An 18,654-nucleotide genomic window follows, 5' to 3' on the forward strand; every position below is an offset into this window, starting at 1 on the left:
TGCAAAATGAGTTAAGGGAGGAAATGCAGACTACTGCTATATTTTTGCCAAGAATACCCCAAATGTGGTTGCAAAGCATTCGACAGGACTAAAACAACAAAAACAAGATGGGATACACTGGACATCAAGCAGAAGCCAAGAGACCATTTTTAGGGATGTTGATGAGATTGGACAAAATCTTAGGGATCTGTTGCAACTGAAGTCTGAACTTCAAGTCCTATCTCTAACATATACTGGCTATATGAATCTAAGTCATTTAACTTCCTACTTCCCCATTTGACTCTGGAAGACTACAAATGGCAGAACAGATGGGCATCTACATTAGTTTAAAAAAAAAAAAAGAGGAGGTGACTCTGTAAAACTACAAATGGCAGGGCAGATGGGAATCTACATTGGTTAAAAGGGATTTAAAAAAGAATTGTTGTATTCTCATAGTAGTTGTTTCTAATTTTCTCTTCTGTCATCAAACTTCCATTACAATTTTTCTCCTTTCACTCACACCTTATGTGAAACTGAGAAAATGGATGCTGTTCACCATGAACTCTTAATTCTATTAAACTATTAAAACTCCTTGACAACATTCCCATTTTCTCTTTCTTTACTCTCATCTTCACCTCTTAGAATACTCAGCTTCCTTCCCATCTCCACTGGAGTACTATCTCCTGAATAAAAGCTTGCCTGATTCCTTTCCCTATCAGGTTGGACCTTGTATTTAATTTGTGTGTTTATTTTATTTATTTGTAAATACATATGCTGTTTCCCTTAATAAAATGTTAGTTCCTTGAGAGTAGAAATTGTTTCTTTTTTTGTTTTTTTGTTTTTGTATCCCTAGTAGAGTATCTGGCAAAGACTAGGTGATTAATAAATGTTTGTTGATTGTGCAAATAGCTGTTAGGATAGAGATGACCTAATAAATTCAAGGATTCCCTGATTCTCTGTAGTCCTTTCCACAAACTCTGTGGGTTAAACCAAGATGCAGTAACACAAACAGTAATACTTAAATTTATAATGAAATTTACCATTTAACAGTGCTTGTCTCATAAATAACCTTATAAGATAGGAAAGGTATGATATGAGAAGATCTCCATACTATTGTTTGGCCCCCACTTGGGATTTGTTCTCTAAATGCTTATACTGCAGCATGCCTACTACCTGTGTCAGAATTGGAGGATGTGCTAGTCATTCCCTCCATACAGGTACATGCCATCAAGAAGATCCAGGACAGTCAAAAAAAGAAGTTATTGTAGTAAGGGTGGGAGCTCATTTATATTACACCACAGGCAAATCCCTGCCAAAAGAGGTTAAGTATTACTGACTTACAGTATTAAGGGACAATTGAGATTTGAAAATGAGAAGAAAAAATATAGGCCTGTAATTTGCTTGTGTGTATGTGAATTTGGCCCTGACATAAGGTATTCTAGTTCTTTATACTTGATTCTCCCTTCAAGCCCATTAAATTTATCAGGAAAGCCATCCAAATCCCACATGTGTGCTGCTGTTAAGAACAGCTTATCCCAGAGTCACACCAATGGTGGATCAGAAGAGAATTTGTTGGACTAAAACTCACCTCATAAGATATATGCATACTTGTACACAAAAATGCATACATATACATATTCAATCCCCCCATATGTACACATATTATATGTGCATACATCCACTTAATTGTTTATTAATACTATGTACCAAGCACTCTATCTTAATACTTGATATACAAAGATGAAAGTGTAACAGTCCTTACCCTTAACCAGATTACATTGTAACCAGAGATCACACTCAAATAATAAATATATATACATGCATGCATATAAATGCACACATAATTTATTCTATATAATTACGTATAGACACACACATATAACACATATATACTACTGCAGACACATATGTATGCACATATATAATTATTATATTGTATTGACTTGTTAAATGTGATTGATTTGTTTACTTTCCTTTTCTAACCTAACCATGTATGATGGATGCATATGTATATGATACATATGCACATGTTTATATATATGTATATATATACATATGTACTATATGTGAATATGTACATATGTATGTGAAGGAGATATCTTTATATCCATATCTCACATATATGTATGTGTGTCTAGTTAGAATGTAATGCCCTTGAATGTGGGGGTTGTTTCACTTTTGCCTTGTATCTTCAATGATTAATATAGTGCTTGACACCTAGAAAGTGTTTTGTAAATGTCAATTAATTGAACATATGTTATCCATGTATGAATATGCATGTACACATTACATGTTATCAGTAATATATAAAATATTATGAATATATGTGCATATATATATGTATACACACACATACATACATATAGGGTACCTCCAATGTTTCAGAGCTGGTATAACTAATGGCACAGAGAATAAAACACTGACTCTGGGTCAGGAGGACCTGAGGTCAAATCTGGCCTGAGATATTTACTGTGTGATCTTGGACAAGTCATTTAAACTTGATTATTTCCCCCCCACAAAAAGTTTTAAATTTTATTAATTTAATAAGACAACTCTGTGTGTGGTGTGTGTGTGGTGTGTGTGTATATGTGTGTGTATGTGTGTGTGTGTGTGTGTGTGTGTGTGTGTGTGTGTGTGTGTGTGTGTAAGGACACGAGGTATTTGTAAAAGAAGGTATTTTGAGGAGGGAGGGCACCAGCAGCTGGGGGATCAAAAAAATCTTCATGGAAAAGGAGGTACTTGAGCTGAATTGAAGTAGAGGCAGAACACACATAACTCACATTCACAGATAATCCTCTTTTCTTATTTTAGCCTTAACCTCATGGCCAGGCATAATTAGGATGAATGACTAGAAGTTAGAGGGAGGCTGACTTCAACTACTTTTAAGTAAGAACCTCTAAGACTCAACACTATTCAAAAATGAAATGGACTGCTTCATGGAATAATCAGTTTCCTGTCACTAGCTAGCTATTCAAGTGCAGGTTTATATGATGGTAGAGAGGACTCTAATGGTAGATGGAAGGCTGGGCCTCCAAGTTGACCTCTCAGTTCTTTGATTCAATGGTCTTTCTCCTTCATCAAACTTTTATTAAAGCCAATAATAAAAAAATAATTTATTTGTCCGATCTTCTTTCCTATCCTAATTGTATAATGGCCAAAGGTGCCAAAAAAAAAAAGATCTTTGTTCAAATCTAACATGACTGTCTGACTATGAGAAATTACTTAAATGCTCTGTGAGTTTACAAAATGGGGATAATATCTACAGTCCCTATTCCCACATGGATGCTATAAGGATCAAAAGAAAATGTAAGTAAAATACTTTATAACCTAATAAATATCAGTTATTATTGTTATTATATAATGAAATTACACAAGGCAGGAATCTAGAAAATCAAAAGGCAAAAGTTAGTCATAGCTAATCTACATGTTACCTAATTAATTGCATATATAACTAATATTTAACTTCATAGGATTCTATTTGAAAATCCTCCGAGTAGGTAGAATTTTGTTTAACCAAATAACATTGTATAACTCCCACAATAAAAATTTCTTGAAGTGAAATGTGTTTATATATAAATATGTATATGCATATGTGTATATATACATAAATGCATATATATATAGTCACATACACATATATATCTTTGAACCCATGATTACAATTATATATATATAAAGTCTCTTCATGGGCTGTGGGAAAATAGTAAAAGTAAGAAAGTTTTGAAAGTTACATATTGAATTTATTATATATTTAAAACAGGAGGAGGCTATACTTTATGTGTGGAAATGTCCATTTATTTGGCTTTAAGTTCAGAATTTAAAAATAATAAAAAGACAAAAAAAAATATAGGGATATAACTGGGTGGCACACTGGATATAATTTTGAATCTGGAATTAGTAAGACTTAAGTTCAGATCCAACTTGTTGGCTATGTGACCATAAGCAAGTCATTTACTTGTACCTCAGCCTCAGGTTCTTCATTTGTAAAATAGAGATAATAATAACACCTAACTCTCAAGGTTGTTGTGAGGATAAAATGAGAAAATATTTATAAAGTGCTTTGTGTCCATGGAGCAAAAGATCTGGAGTTATAAGCAAAGGTACCTTACTCAGCAAAATTAAGTATTATTCTGAATGAAGAGAAAGAGAGAGATTTCAAGTTTTTCAGAATTTAAGGGAAAATTTGACATATAACATCTAGGAGAAATACAAGATGAACATTAAAGATAAGAGGCTCAAAGGCAAATTGTTTACTTTGTATATGTGAAATTATTAGCAGCATTCTTATGATTGCTGTCATAATTATTTGGGTAGTTTGAAAGAAAGGCATGGGCTGAGCTGAGTGTGATTGGATGATTCTTAAAAAAAATTGTAGAGAAAGATAAAAAGGAGTAATTATTTCATACAAATGACATAAAAGGGAAATATTTATACAAACCAAGCTAGGAGAAGGAAGGTAGGGAGGACTGGAACCTTACTCTCATTGGGAATGGGTTAAAGAGAGAACATATACATCTGGGGCATAAAAGTCTTCTAAATTCAGAAAGAAATAAGAGAACAAGGGTATAGGATAGGAGGAGAGGATAAGGGGGGGATTATTAGACGGGTGGGTAAGTTAAAGAATTAAAAGGGAAGGTTATCAGGTAGAAGAAAAGCTAAAAAGTGAAGAGAAATAGGCTAAATAGGATGGGAAGGAAAGAAAAAAATAGAAAGGAGGACATACATAACAAGTAATTATAGTTTAGAGTGTGAATGGGACAAATTTACCCATAAAATAGAAATGGATAGCAGATTAAAAATTTGAATTTAATAACATATTATTTTCAGGAAATATAAAAATGAGAGATACACACAAACATAAAATAAAGGATAAGAATATAATTTAATATATAAAAAACCAAGGATAATAGTAATCATGATATCAAAGTTAGTTAAAATAGATTTAATCAAAAGTGAAAAACAGAGAAACCACACTATGTGTCAACAATATTATTCAATATTGTTTTAGGACATTTAAAATGCATAGACAGTATTAAATGCTTGAATGTATACCTGCCAAAACAGACACAGGAAATTCATGAACATAAAACACTTTTTATAAAAATAAACTCAGATCTAAATAATTGAAATAATATTTATTGATCATGGGTAGGTAAAGTCAATATAATTTTTAAAATGACATTTTTTACCTAATCTATTCAATGTCATCCTAATTAAGTTACTATAAAACCACTTAGAAAAATAATATAAAATAACAATAATAAATAAATAAAATAAAAATGTTTGTTTGAAGTTCAGGAACTTCAAACAAACCAGGAGGAAAAGATGTAAAGGTAATAGATTCAGCAGTATTGGACTACAAACTATAAGGTGAGAACACAGTTGAAGTGCAAAAATGATAATTTTGATTATTTTAAATTAAAATAATCTATGTGGTCAAGAATAAAAGGAATACAGAAAATTGGAGAAAAACTTTATTAGACAATCTTTCAGATATGATGTGATATTAGATTCAAATATTGCTATGGTGTAGGAAATGATGAACTGGTTGATTAGAAAAACATGGAAAGACTTGATACTTCCAAGATACTATCTATCTTCAGAAAAATAGATAGGAAGAAATAAGATAATACAATCTTATATATATATGTGTGTATGAGTATATATGTGCATATATGTGTATGTTTGTGGATATCTCTGTATGTATATATATAAACACATATACACACAAATATATATATATATATATATATATATATATATATATATATATATATATATATACATATTTATGCTTAATTGTAGTTTTCTTTAGGGTGTTGGGGGAAAGAGGGGTAAAGTTAAAACTGCACAACAGAGAACAAAAGAAAACTAACAAGGAAACAAAGAAAAGCTGGATAGTTTTGAAAATAATGTATAGCATTTATTATGTAGATTTCCTTGAAATGGAAATGTATTGTTTTATATTGAATCTTCTCTTATGGTATGCTATGTATATGGCAATGTTGTTGTGTTGTTTTTTTCTTTTCTTTTCTCATTTAGGATTTATGTTTAAATGTTTTTTTAATTACCAAAAAAATGCTTTACAAACCTTAAAATAATCTTTGTTCTTCAGTTGTTTTCAGTAATGTCTGACTCTTCATGATCCCATTTGAGGTTTTCTTGGCAAAGATATTGAGATGGTTTGCCATTTCCTTCTTAGATGAAGAAACTAAAGAAAACAGGGCTAATTGACATGTTCAGGATCACACACCTAATAAATAAATGTCTAAGGCCAGATTTGAACTAAGGAAGATAAATCTTCCTGACTCCAGGCCTGGCGCTCTCTCTACTGTGCCACTTAGCTGTCTGAAATACTATATAAATGATAACTATTATTATTATGTTTTTTAAAAAATGTGCTGAGGTCTCACTTCTACCCCATACTTCAGAGTCCTCTGCACCCTGACCCCTTTCTTTCAAGTAGCCTCTTACTCTTAGAGGCCCCTCTTCTTGACCATTTCTCTAGAGACAGGAGATAAACAATGGGGAGTTTACTCTCATCATAGTGTCAGGACCAGTCCTATTGTTGGAATATTCTCTATTTTATCACCCTCCAGTTTCGCCAAAGAATTATCCTCTGTGCTGCCCACCACTATCATCTCTGCTACTATCAATTCTTCCCCCTCTGAGTTGAAAGAACTAGTTATGGCCCCAGTGCCTATTCTAAGTAGGTCGGTCACTTTGGTTCTTTTTTTTATGAAATTCTGTAAAAGCAAAGAATTAGACTGATCTCTAAGGTTTCCACTGAGTCAAAGATTCCATGATTTGCATTAATTCTCTCCAATGTGCAAGTGCATATTTAGAATGTGTAATATATGCCTATGTATAATATATATATATATACATATATATTCACGCATGCATACATATATAGATATGACAGGACAGATCAATAGAATACTGAAAATAGAGTACAAAAAGCTAAACTTTGTCTCACCTCTTTTATCAACTGTGACACCTTGTAACCTAAACCTCACCTCTTTCCTCTGTTAATGTATTTATATCTTCCAGTGCTCTGCCCAAAGGAAAGTAAATTTTGATCACTGAAACCTCTTGATAATCTTGATAGATTATCTTGGAGTTTATGGACTTGGACCATGTCTTAAACCCAAATCACTCTTTCTCTTATTTATTGACCAGTAGGTTCCAGAGCAAGGTTATTTGGGCTCTGATTGACTCAGAGTGAATGTAAATAGAAATTGTTTCTGTTTTGACCAGTAACTCTGATCTTCCCTTCCCAAATTGATATTTTTTTTAATTAGGGAAAAGACATTATTCTATGCCTCATTTCTTACCTAGCCTTAATCACTGTATGAATATTGCCTTAGTCAAACTGAAATCTGGGAAAGATCTAAGCTTAAAAAGGCCAAGGGTACTACTGCATCTATATCTTGCTGTTAGACTCAAATGACTGCAGAGGAGAAAATGAGGCTCATAATTTTGTATAACCCTTCCCCATTTCAATCCCATTCTTTTACATGCCATGGCATCACCTCTATAATGTTAGGTCATCTTTGAGAATGAAGGATAAACAACATTAATAATAACCACCTATTCCAGGGGCAGCTGAGTGGAGCAGCAGATAGAATGTGAGCCTAGAATCAGGAAGGCTCATCTTCCTAAGTTCAAATCTAGCTTCAGACTCTTTTTAGCTGTGTGACCCTGGGTAAGTCACTTAACCTAGTGTGCCTCAGTTTCTTCATCTATAAAAAGAGCTGGACAAGGAAATAGCACTCCAGTATCTTTGCCAGAAAACCCAAATGTGGTCATGAAGAATTGAGCATAACTGAAAAAAAGACTGATCAACACCTTGAATTACCTACTTTATTCAGTTGTGAGTTTCAAATAAGTTCATCATTTCAGAGCCCTTTTTAATTAAAAAAGGACTACATGAAGTATTATTTTTATTAGTGCCTTTTCTTTTTAAGTCATTCATACATGCAAGAAATGAAAAGCAAATTTGCCAAAACTTACATATATAATATTTCATTTATATATTTTTGACCTCAATGCTAAAGCTGAGTAAAAACCTCAGGATTATCTTGACAAAATCAGATAAGCTTACTTCTTCCTTGATCTTATTACAAATTGTCCCTCTTATTTGCATGACCCCTTCCAGTTCACCCACATTCCTTTTAGTCCTGAGCAGAAAATAGTTCAGTGATGTAAAAGGCTTTATGACTCTAAGTTTGGTATTTAATTCCATTTTACAAAGTATCACATAGTTAATCATTATTAGCTATAAAATAACACATCTTTTTCTTGCTTTCATCTCATATGGCAGTTTGAAATAAATTATTTATAAAATAACTTCTTTTATTCTTTATCATATTGCTGGCAAATTTTAAAAGAACATTGAATATCATAATATATATTCATATATATTCTCCACACTTCTGCTATTTTCTTTATATTTGCTTTTTTTTTTTTCTGAACATACATTTTCTAGAAGCTTGCAAGGATATCCTAAGGAAAAGTATTCAATATTCTATTCAGTTCATGAAGAAAATCTAGGCCTAACAGGGTTACTGTGATAAAATCAAACAAAAATCTTAACATAAGATAATTTCCTATTGAAAACAAAGTTATTAGTTATGCATGATGAATAATCTATGTGCCATAATATTCTATTTTATTTGTGGGACAAATGCATAATGAATCTTAAAAGGATTATTTGCTTTGTGTTTTGAGAATTAACTTATAGAAAATATGATTTTAACTTATTTGTGTTAGGAATGGGAATTCACTCCACCCAGAAGGCCAATTTGATTATAACTTAAGGTTTTAGAGATTTGCCAGAGGTTCAATAAGATTAAATTATTTTTGTAATCATACAGTAAGGATCAAAGGGAAAAATATGAACCTTTTTTCTCTCTAAAACCATTCATCATATAGTTGCTAAGGTCATGTAAGAGATGGAGGATATAATCTCCCTACCCAACTCAATTGATATGATCACAGAATGTACTCATAGTAGATGAGGTTTGATATAACAAAGAGTTCAAATCTTATAAAACCTTTGGAAGGTTTGAATATAGATCTTTAATTGAAACAGAAGGTACAATGTCATTGGATGACCAAGAAAATCTGCCAACTTCTGGACTTCAAGTAGTTTAAATTTAGAGCCTGGGTAAGTTAGTGCCAGGCTGGAGTGCCAGGCCTAGAGATAAGAAGAATCATCATTCAAAATTTAAATTCATGGTCACATACTTATTAGCTAGAAAACCCTGGGCAAGTCACTTAATCGTGTTTGCCTCAGTTTCCTCATCTGCAATATGAGTTGGGTAAGGAAATAGCAAAGCACTTCATTATCTTTGCCAAGAAAACCACAAATAGGGATCACAGAGAATTGGACAAAAATAAACAACAACAAAAGAAATCAGGAGGTAGTTGAAATAGTTAAAGAAAAAGTCAATTTTAATATGTTGAAGTAACATTGGGCTGTATTTCAGCTTGAAGAACAGGAAAACAAGCATACAAAAATCAACCTGTGTTATCCCAGTAAGGCTTCCAAGTAGTTAGACAAGGTTTCTCACTCTTCCCTTATGCTTTGTAAAGGAGGTGGAGCAGGGAGGTCTTTCAAGCCTCAGGGCAGCTCTATAATATTGTGAGTTGAATATATTCTTTGTTGTTTCTAGGCTTTAGCTTTAAATGAAACTTGGGTTGTGGAGGGCTTACCTGAATACTCCCATAACATCTAATTTGCAATAAAGATGCTATAGGTTGGTAAAGAGAGGGGTGACATCAATTGGTTCCATCTCAAAATGTTTCCCTCAAATAACCATGTCTGTCAGCTAAATTTGTTTAATTTTTCTGATGGAAACTTTTGTTGCAATATAAACCAGAAACCATACACACACACACACACACACACACACACACACACACATACAGACACACACACACGCACACATGCGCGCGAGATATTAAAATATTTTGAATTTTAATACTGTTCTTCAGCAGCTACTTCTAAAGTGCCTACAGATATCTTCCCTTTAATTATTTTACCATCTTGAGTGTTTTGTTTTGTTTTGCTTTTAAATTAAATTTGGATTATTAATACTAAAATTGGTAATTCAACATAGGATAACCTCAAAATTATTTTTATATTGTTTTAGAGTGAATTATATAATTGGTAGGGAAAACAAAATTATATTTAATTTCATTTGATAAGTATTAATTACTATGTGTAAAGCATTGTAGTAGGTGCTGAAGATGAAAAATCAAATAAAAAATCAGTCTTTTATCATTTTACCATAGTACCATAATAAAAACACACATAATTAACTAGCAAATAATTGCAGAGGGAAGAAAATTATTTTGGATTTAGACTTAATAAAATTAGCTTTCACTTCTATACACACCAATTAATATTAGAACCCAATGAGATAGAAAGAGTAGTGGACTAAGAATCAGGAAAAGCTGTATCCTGGTTCTGTTACCAATTAATACCAAGACCTGGAACTGCTTATTTGATTCCTTTAAGCCTCAGTTTTCTCATCTGTTCATCTACAAAAATTAAGTTGGACTAGGTAATTTTTTAAGTCCTTTCTAGATCTAAAAATCTTCAATTCTATAATTGAACTTTGAACAACAACAAAAAGTTCTGCTAGCATTAAAATTTTGTGTTGATAATCCACAAAGTAGATAATCCATGCATCATTAATTGAACACTCAATGTATTTTCTTTCTTCAAAACAGTTATCCCTTGTGCATTAATATTAATATTACTTAACATCAATCATCATACCTTTGTTTTTGCCATAGATTGATAGTTTAATTTCCCTATTTATTTAAAAGAAAATATTGCAAAAGTCACAAAATATTGAAACTAGAAAGGAACTCAGAAATTATATAATCTAATATCCTCTCTTTTTACAGATGAGAAGACTGTAACTGAATATGAAAGTGACTTGTTCAGGGACATACAAATAGGTTGGGTTTAGAATTGCAATTTTTTTGCAACAATTTTACTGACTTATTTTGGTTAAATATATTATGATTTTGAGTGATAAGTCAGCTGAGTGGCTCATGGGCCACAAATTTAATTATGATTTAAAATTTCTACCATTAAATATGCCTATGTTTATAGAGATGGTTATGGTATGAAATCTGATTAAAGTGTTTTAATATTTTAGAGCTCTTAGGGTATCATAGAAATAAATATAATTTTCTTAGAGTAATTTTTGTAGGTTAACTTTACAGTTTGGTTCCAATTAGTTCAAATAGTGAATTCCCCTGAAGTAGTCACATTATTCATATTCACACTGCATGTTTCCACTGGGCTGGAACCAATTACCCTATATTACATAATTATAATTTTGAATATTGCAGATTCAAATACACAGGACCTCTTTAGGGGATTCATTTTTCATACTAATTGAAGTCTAGCTATATCAATAAAATCATAGGTATCTTTGAAAATAGATAGAAACACCTGAACGTCCTTATAATGCAGTTATGCAGAATGATAGCTAATTAATGGTAATTAGCACCATCTACATTTTTACAGAAATAAAGATATGAGTAGACAAGTGATAAAGTTGGATTTAGAGCAGCAGTTGGTAAAACAAGAAGTGATGTATGGTTTTTTGTTTGTTTATTTTAATTACAGCCATTGACTATATGGGTAATTTTGACTAAGCAGAACAACTCCAAACTCATGGTTCTTAATCTTTGAAACTAATATCCAACATTGTATGGCCAATGAGGAACATAAGCAGGAGGAAATAAGTTGATATACTATTCATAAAGTTGATTAGATTTTATGGGACAAAGTAAAATATTTTCTTCCTAATGATTTCTTTTAATTGCAAGTGTTATTATGATATTAGGAAGTTGAGGACTAAAGAGACTCAAATATAGTGTGGTTGTTGATAATTATACTCAGAAGTTCAGAGGTTAGCCTTTGAAAAATCATGTAACTTCCTGAACTTCAATTTCCTCATCAATAAAATGGACATAGTAATACTTTAAGTTATTTACTTCACCGTGTTATGAAATCTAAATAAATAATTTATATAAAGCATTTTGCAAACTTTCAAAATGCTGTGTAACTCTACTATAGAAGTAGTAGAAAAATTATGAAGGGAATACAGAAATATATATGAAATAAGGTATCTTTGAAGTGTGGGGCTATAAACTTGAATATTTTTATTAAGGTCAAGAGTCTTGAAACCTGAGTCCGAATATTCGCTTTGCCAGTAACTTTGACAAAATGTGACAATCAACACTATGAGTTAGCCAAATTTTTACTGTTCCTCATTTTTAAACAAAGCACCCCATCTCCTACCTCTGTATGATTATACTGGCTTACACTGGACCCTCTTCCTCCCTCTACCCCAAACCCATATCATATCCATGCCCAATAGGTAAGAATGGTGTTCTCCCCACCTCAGTAATTCGGCCTGAACTTCTTAAATGAAACAATCACATCACCAAATATAAAGTAACTAACAAGATGGCATTTTTGTAAGTCAATTGATCAAGAACCAAGAAGTCTTCGATCAGTTTGAAAAAAAAAGGAACATCTTAAATGAAATGAAGTGCTACTACATAGGAAATATATTAGGATTATCTGAAGATAGGAAGTTTCATCTTGTGGCTTTTATATGAAAAGACAAGTTATTTCAGAAAAGAGCATTCAGGTGTTTGGCTGCCTAGAAGACAGAACAATTTTATTGAAGATCAAGAGATATTTACTTGGGAAAAGAAGAAAAAATAAGAATTGTCTCTTTTCCCTTAATTTCAAAGCTGAGTCTAAACACCCCCTTTCACATAAAGCTTTTCTTGACATCCTGTCACTAGGGTCTATTTTGAATTATCTATATATAGATATTTTTTCTGTCAATCAGCATTTATTAAAAAACTTACTATGTGCCAGGCACTGTGCCTAGGGTTGGGGAGAAAAAGACAAAATATAAATATGAAGTCTTTATTAGGATTTTAAACTTTTCTGAGTCTCAGTGTCCTAATTTATAAAATGTTGGGCTAAATGATCCCTTTCTAGCTCTGAAATCCTTTTCCTATTGTCTTTTAGGTTTTTACTAGGTACATTTTATAATTATAATAACCAGTGATTAGTCAGCAATGTTATTTACTAACATGGAACTCTCAGCAAATGAAAGTGACTCATAGAAAGTTGAACTTTGAACACATCCCCAAAATGATCAAAAGGATTTCAGTACTGATCTGATTCTTTACCACAAACTGCACTATTTAGTATTCATTGAAAAATATACATATGAAACAGCAAACTGAGAAAAAAGATAATTTACCAGTATGTATTGAAATGACTTTTTTTCCTTCATTCCTTCTTTGCATTTTTTTCTGTTTGCTTGAGCAAACCAGAAATGGTATTCTGGCCATATCATGTTTTAAAGGAAATTGTGGTCTTCACATCATCAGTTCAAATTTTAAGAGTCCTACCACATGAGAGTGTAAGGCTTACGTTTGTGTAAATCATGATTTTTAAAGCTGTGGAAAGAAAAAAAAATGAGGCTTTCTCTAGATTTTCTTTAGGAAGTAGAATTAAGGGAAATTAATTAGAGAAGCTTTGAGAAATGAGAGTGAAGATTGGGAAAGACAGGAAGTTCATTTGTCTCTTTTTTGCTAAGGTATAGAAAAACAGTTGCCTCCATTGGTTATACAGGTCTTCACTGAGAAAACATCAGTAGTCAAAATATATACATATGTAAATATACATATATACACATGTATATATACTTATGAAATGATACATAAATTAGGAGCTACATTTGGTCTATTGCCTTACCCCCAAAGAAAATTAGCAGCAGTAGCCTACAGACCAATTTTGGGATATGTTACCAGAAAACTTGGGTTTTGTTTTTCTTCTATGTTTCCAACTTTCAGAGGTATTTCTGACCTGATAGAAAGATGTTACATATTGTTTATTTACATACAATCTAGCTCCCTTTTAGACTACAGTAGCATATACAAAACTTTGAAAGCTGCAACAAACCAAGGTAGTTAATTCCATAAATCAGGGGCATTCTTTGTGGAAAGATTCCAGGCAGGTGACTGGGATTTTGTTGATTCCCCAGGACTGATTTTCCCTTCATTCAGTCACTTTTATTTATTTTACTTATGGGTAGGGAGAGGTTATACCAGAGAAATGACACCTAGAGTGAACCTAGGGAAACTCATAACAGTTCCTAGATTTAGGGAAGAGTTTCTAGGAAGGGAGAAGGAATAAACTGAATCCTTTTTCATGATCCTAGGATCTGTCTTGGGGCAAGGTCTGGGAGAGAGAAGGCTTTAGGTAAACTATACATGCATCATTCTGTGTTTGATGCCAAAATCTTGCAGAGAAAAGTAAGGAGGAGAAAAGGATAAAGGGGAGAGACAGAGACCCGAAGGGCTCACCCTGAGGGAGGTGGGATGAGGAGGGGGAAGGATATCCTGCACCCATAGCAAAGCAGCACCAAAGCTTGACTTTTCACTGTCTTGTCTTGCAGTTGCTGAATTTATGTGACTCTGTGAAGGAGGATGCACTGAAGGTGATTTCAGCCTTTAACATTCCTCACAGCTCCATCCACGCGCCGATTGCTGGCATTCCCAATTCCCGAGCATCCTGGGCGTTTTACCCTCCACCCCAGCCTCAAGAGCAGCCAAAGTCGGCCAAGGAAGGAATGGGACACCAGCGGCTCAAATTTGGGGCCAAGTTATAAACGTGTTGTTTTCGGTGTTGTGTTTGGAGTCTCCACGGTGGTTCATTTCACTGAATCAGGAAGCTCAGCCTTGATACATGCCAGGAAAATAATCTCGTTTAGGTCCACGCGCTTGATCATTTGGCGCCTGATGAAAAAGAAAGGACACAAACTGGGGCCAGGCAATGAAAGCAATGTGGCCACAAGTCTTTCACTATAGTTGTCTATCAACGGGGTCAGGGAGGCCAAGACAGGCAAGAAGCACGAGTCTGATTGCTGATGGGTCTGGCTGGACTGGAGTCCTAAGGGAATGAGAGGAATGGGTTCGGATGAGGTGGGGGTAGAAAGTGCTGTATTGGAAAGGACTTCCAGTCTTGTCTCTGATGGATAGCTCACCCTTGCTGTCCCAGCCACTCAGTCTCACACACTACCGAGGGATGGTACAAAGCCGAGAGATAAAGTATCATTTCTGGTTTTTGCAGGCTTAAATCTAAAAAGATATATCTTTATGGATGGGATTCCTAAGTCAGATTCTGAGGGATTCCGGGAAAGCAGGCAAAAAGTAAACAAACCCACGGAACTCCCTTCCCTTCCCAGCCAGTGCCCCAGCTAGCTTAGGTGCTTAGCTGTTTCAGTGAGTCAGACCCATTTAGCTTCTTAAAGGAAATGCTCCGGAGATGACTGACTGATAATACCTTTTGGAATTTTACTCAGAGATCTCAAAGCAAATGCTCTGGAGGAGCCCGGGAAAAACTAGACTGGTCCTCAGAACTATTTACCAACCAATGCAAACAACTTCTGTAAAGCTTGGGGGAGGGAGGAAGTGGTATTTAGAAACACATTTTAAATCATTTTTACCATATGTTTTTAAGCTGTCGAGTAAAAAAAAAATCGTAGAAAGTTTAATAAAGAAATAAAAACAAAGAAGACGGTGTTCTTTGTTTCTTTAGAAGTTAAAGCAGAGAATAAAGGTCGGCTTTATTATTTAATTTTAAGATTTTCGGAATTGAGTTGGGATTCTGAAACACAAGAACTTTTGCACTCGGGATTCTAGCATAAGGATTGTGATTTTATACTTCACGGACAAAATATCCTCCTCCTATACTTTCCATCATGTCTCCCATACCCTCAACAATTAAACCAAACAAAACGGGAGTAAAAACAGCTTGTCTGAGTAAAATCATTTTGACTTTCCAGGTTCCGGAATCAAGAAAAAAAAGAAACCAATGCTTTTTGATTTTTCTCACCCGAGGGGCCAAAAAAGAGAAAAGTTTCCAGGGCAGAAACCTTCAGAGTCAGAAATTAGTCCAATTGGGCTAGTGAGTAAGCCTTGGAATTCCAGCAAACAGAAAAGGAACAAGGATGGAAGAAAGGACAGGACTTCGGGCTTTGTGGTCACCTCGGAGGGGACGCACAAGAAAAGCTGTGTTTAGGACTCAGTAGTTCTACAGGAGTTACTAGAGTTTTCTCAACCATCACTTTAACTGTAACAGTAACAAATGCGATATCAAAGTTTTAGATCTTCCTTTGATTACTTCCAAATCACCGTGGAATACGCATTTGAATTACCCCAAATTAAAAAGCATAAATGATTATGTTTGAACAGTGGGATCTGGGGAAGCGGGTCGAACAAGGATATTTCCTTGTAAAAAACCTTTGTATTTTTGAGAAATCTTTTTCTCTCTTCCCCACCCCCATTTCTTTGTCACTATTCACTGTCTTTCATCCACAAGCTGCCTGCTCCCCAAGTGCACCTGGTTCATTTCTGACAATTCCTCTGCAGAAAGCTTTCCGGTTTTCTGACACCCACTTCTAATGAAATGCGTGATGTTTTTTCTTTGCAACCTAACCACTGTGCAAATGGAGCGGTTTAACATATTCCCCTCCTAAAAGGAGTGTACAAAAACCCTAGTATTTTTTTTAAGATTTGCTTTTTCTTTACCTCACCCCGCCTGCTTGTTTTCCATTTGACTATCTCATTAAAGAAATAAAGATTTCTCTATACATGAAATAGTTTGTTAGATACAAAAACTAGTTTAAATATTTTTGGTCTTTTTAGATTCAAAACAACTTATTATCATTTTTTTCTTATTTTTCTTTTTTCATTTTTTTCTTCTTTCCCCTTATCTCCATCTCTCTTCTGTATCTGTGTCTCAACAGAGAATTGCCCAATTAACTTTTTTCTTCCCTGACTACGAAGACTTTATTGGAGTAGGGAGGCATATCCATCCATTCAGTCTTATCCTTGGCCACTCTTCCAAATCACTGTTAGTCTGTGGGCAGGAGTTATTTGTAAAGGCTCCAGTGGCTTTGTCAGAGATGTGTGGGAGCGCTGAGATGAATCTTTACAATGAATGTTTTGTTTTTGAATCTGAACTCATTTACTACTCTATTTCCTACAGCAGCAAAATCCTTTAAAAATTCTGAGTCTTAATTTTCTTCTGGGATCTTTTCTCTCCTTTACATTTTTTTTTGGCCAAATTTAATATATAGATAGATAGATATAGATATATAGATATATTTTGCTGTGTCATGGTGACGTTATAGTCTCCATAGTGTAAAAAAAATGTTTAAAATTGGACTTTGAAACCCGGAAAGACTTCAATTATTCTTTCACACGTACACCTTTTTTAGATTTTGGAAGGTATCTTACCTTAAAATTAGCAGTATCATTCTTACAGACTTCTCCTTCCTTCTTTCCCTCCCTAGTTTCTTTCTTCCCCCAACCCACCCGGGCTTGATTTAGGTAATGACTCTTTGCTTTTTCCGTTATCCTCCCCCTTATCTAGATGCCCTTTGTTAAGACGCAAACGGAGGAGGGAGGGAGACGTGGCTTGAATCGCGCGGGCAGAACAGGTGGTGGAAGCGCAGCCTCTAGTCGGATGATCTCATCCTGGGTAAGCTGGGCGGGCGGTTGGGGTGGGGAAAGAGAAGAAGCGGAGAAGGAAGGAGGAGAAGAGTAGGAGGGTCTTACAGCACTGGCCAAAATGCTCTCTTTGCAGCCTCAATCCGGATAAATAATAAACTACGTTCCTTCTTTTCCCCTCCCTCTCAAAACAAACCCTAACAACTCCTACGACACACACTATACTAGATGCCTTTGGCCAAAAAGGGCCCCAGATCACTTAACCACTCTCTCTGCTTGAGTCCAGCAAACACAAAGCAGGAAACCTGAAAGCTGGAGAGCTCTCCACAGACGTAAGCCTTTAAATTGTGATCTTAAATTGTGAGAAGCAGGCCCTTCTCAGTCCCGACGCAGAACATACGGAAAAGCAGCAGTTTTTTATGATGTCTCCAAAACTTTAAAGATTTCAGTTGTAAACTTTTTCTTTTCCTCTCTTTTCTCCATCCATTCACTTTTCTTCGATCAACCCTCATTCAGGTTTTCTACCTCCTTCCTTCCTGCCTCTTGTTCTTAACTCCCATTAATGGCGTTCATTTTCCGAAAATGGCACAGAGAAATTTGGGGGCGTCTGGGATTCTTAGGAAACACACATTGCTTTGCCTCAGTGATACAAACTTCCGATAAAAAGTGGGTATCCTCCGCTGAGCTCCCCGCCTGGACCCTCACCACCGGCCGGTGGCAACTTCTCTCTTCCCCCCCTCCCCTCATTTCCGAAACTCTGCACTCTAAAGCGTCTAGAAGAAAGTCTTGGGAAATCCAAGAAGCGGGCGGGCCAAGAGACCGAAAGACTCGAAAACCGCTGCCCTTTCCTCGCAACCCGGCTCCGGGCAGAACGTGGCTCAGTCCTAGAGCGCCCCCTGTCCCCACCCCTAGCGGCTCCGCGTGGATTTGCTAGAAAGGAAGAGTAGCTTTTGAGGGGAGGGGGAAACATCTCCGCCAGAGTAGTCAGAATCTCTCTAGTAAACACAGAGAACCCGTGACCAGGCTTGCTCCGCCCGCTAGGAACTGGACCTCGACTCCGCCGCCTCAGAAACAGGAATGGAGAGTGTCCGTGCTTTG

The 18,654-nt window shown here is 34.9% G+C and overlaps 1 protein-coding gene across 3 annotated transcripts in view; it reads left to right on the plus strand.

The window, feature by feature from the left end:
• The window catches only part of ACOXL (acyl-CoA oxidase like), a 508,474-nt gene extending 492,860 nt beyond the window's left edge, over positions 1–15,614 (plus strand). For 2 of the 3 annotated variants that reach the window (XM_074287671.1, XM_074287672.1), the window contains exon 19: positions 14,499–15,614. In XM_074287671.1, coding sequence (XP_074143772.1) covers positions 14,499–14,711 — 213 coding nt within the window. In that variant the 3' untranslated portion in view covers positions 14,712–15,614. The remainder of the gene's footprint in view (positions 1–14,498) is intronic. The other variant, XR_012486063.1, reaches the window with a different exon arrangement.
• Positions 15,615–18,654: the final 3,040 nt, after the last annotated feature.

The sequence above is a fragment of the Sminthopsis crassicaudata genome, chromosome 2 (genome assembly GCF_048593235.1).
Source record: "Sminthopsis crassicaudata isolate SCR6 chromosome 2, ASM4859323v1, whole genome shotgun sequence".
NCBI lineage: Eukaryota > Metazoa > Chordata > Mammalia > Dasyuromorphia > Dasyuridae > Sminthopsis > Sminthopsis crassicaudata.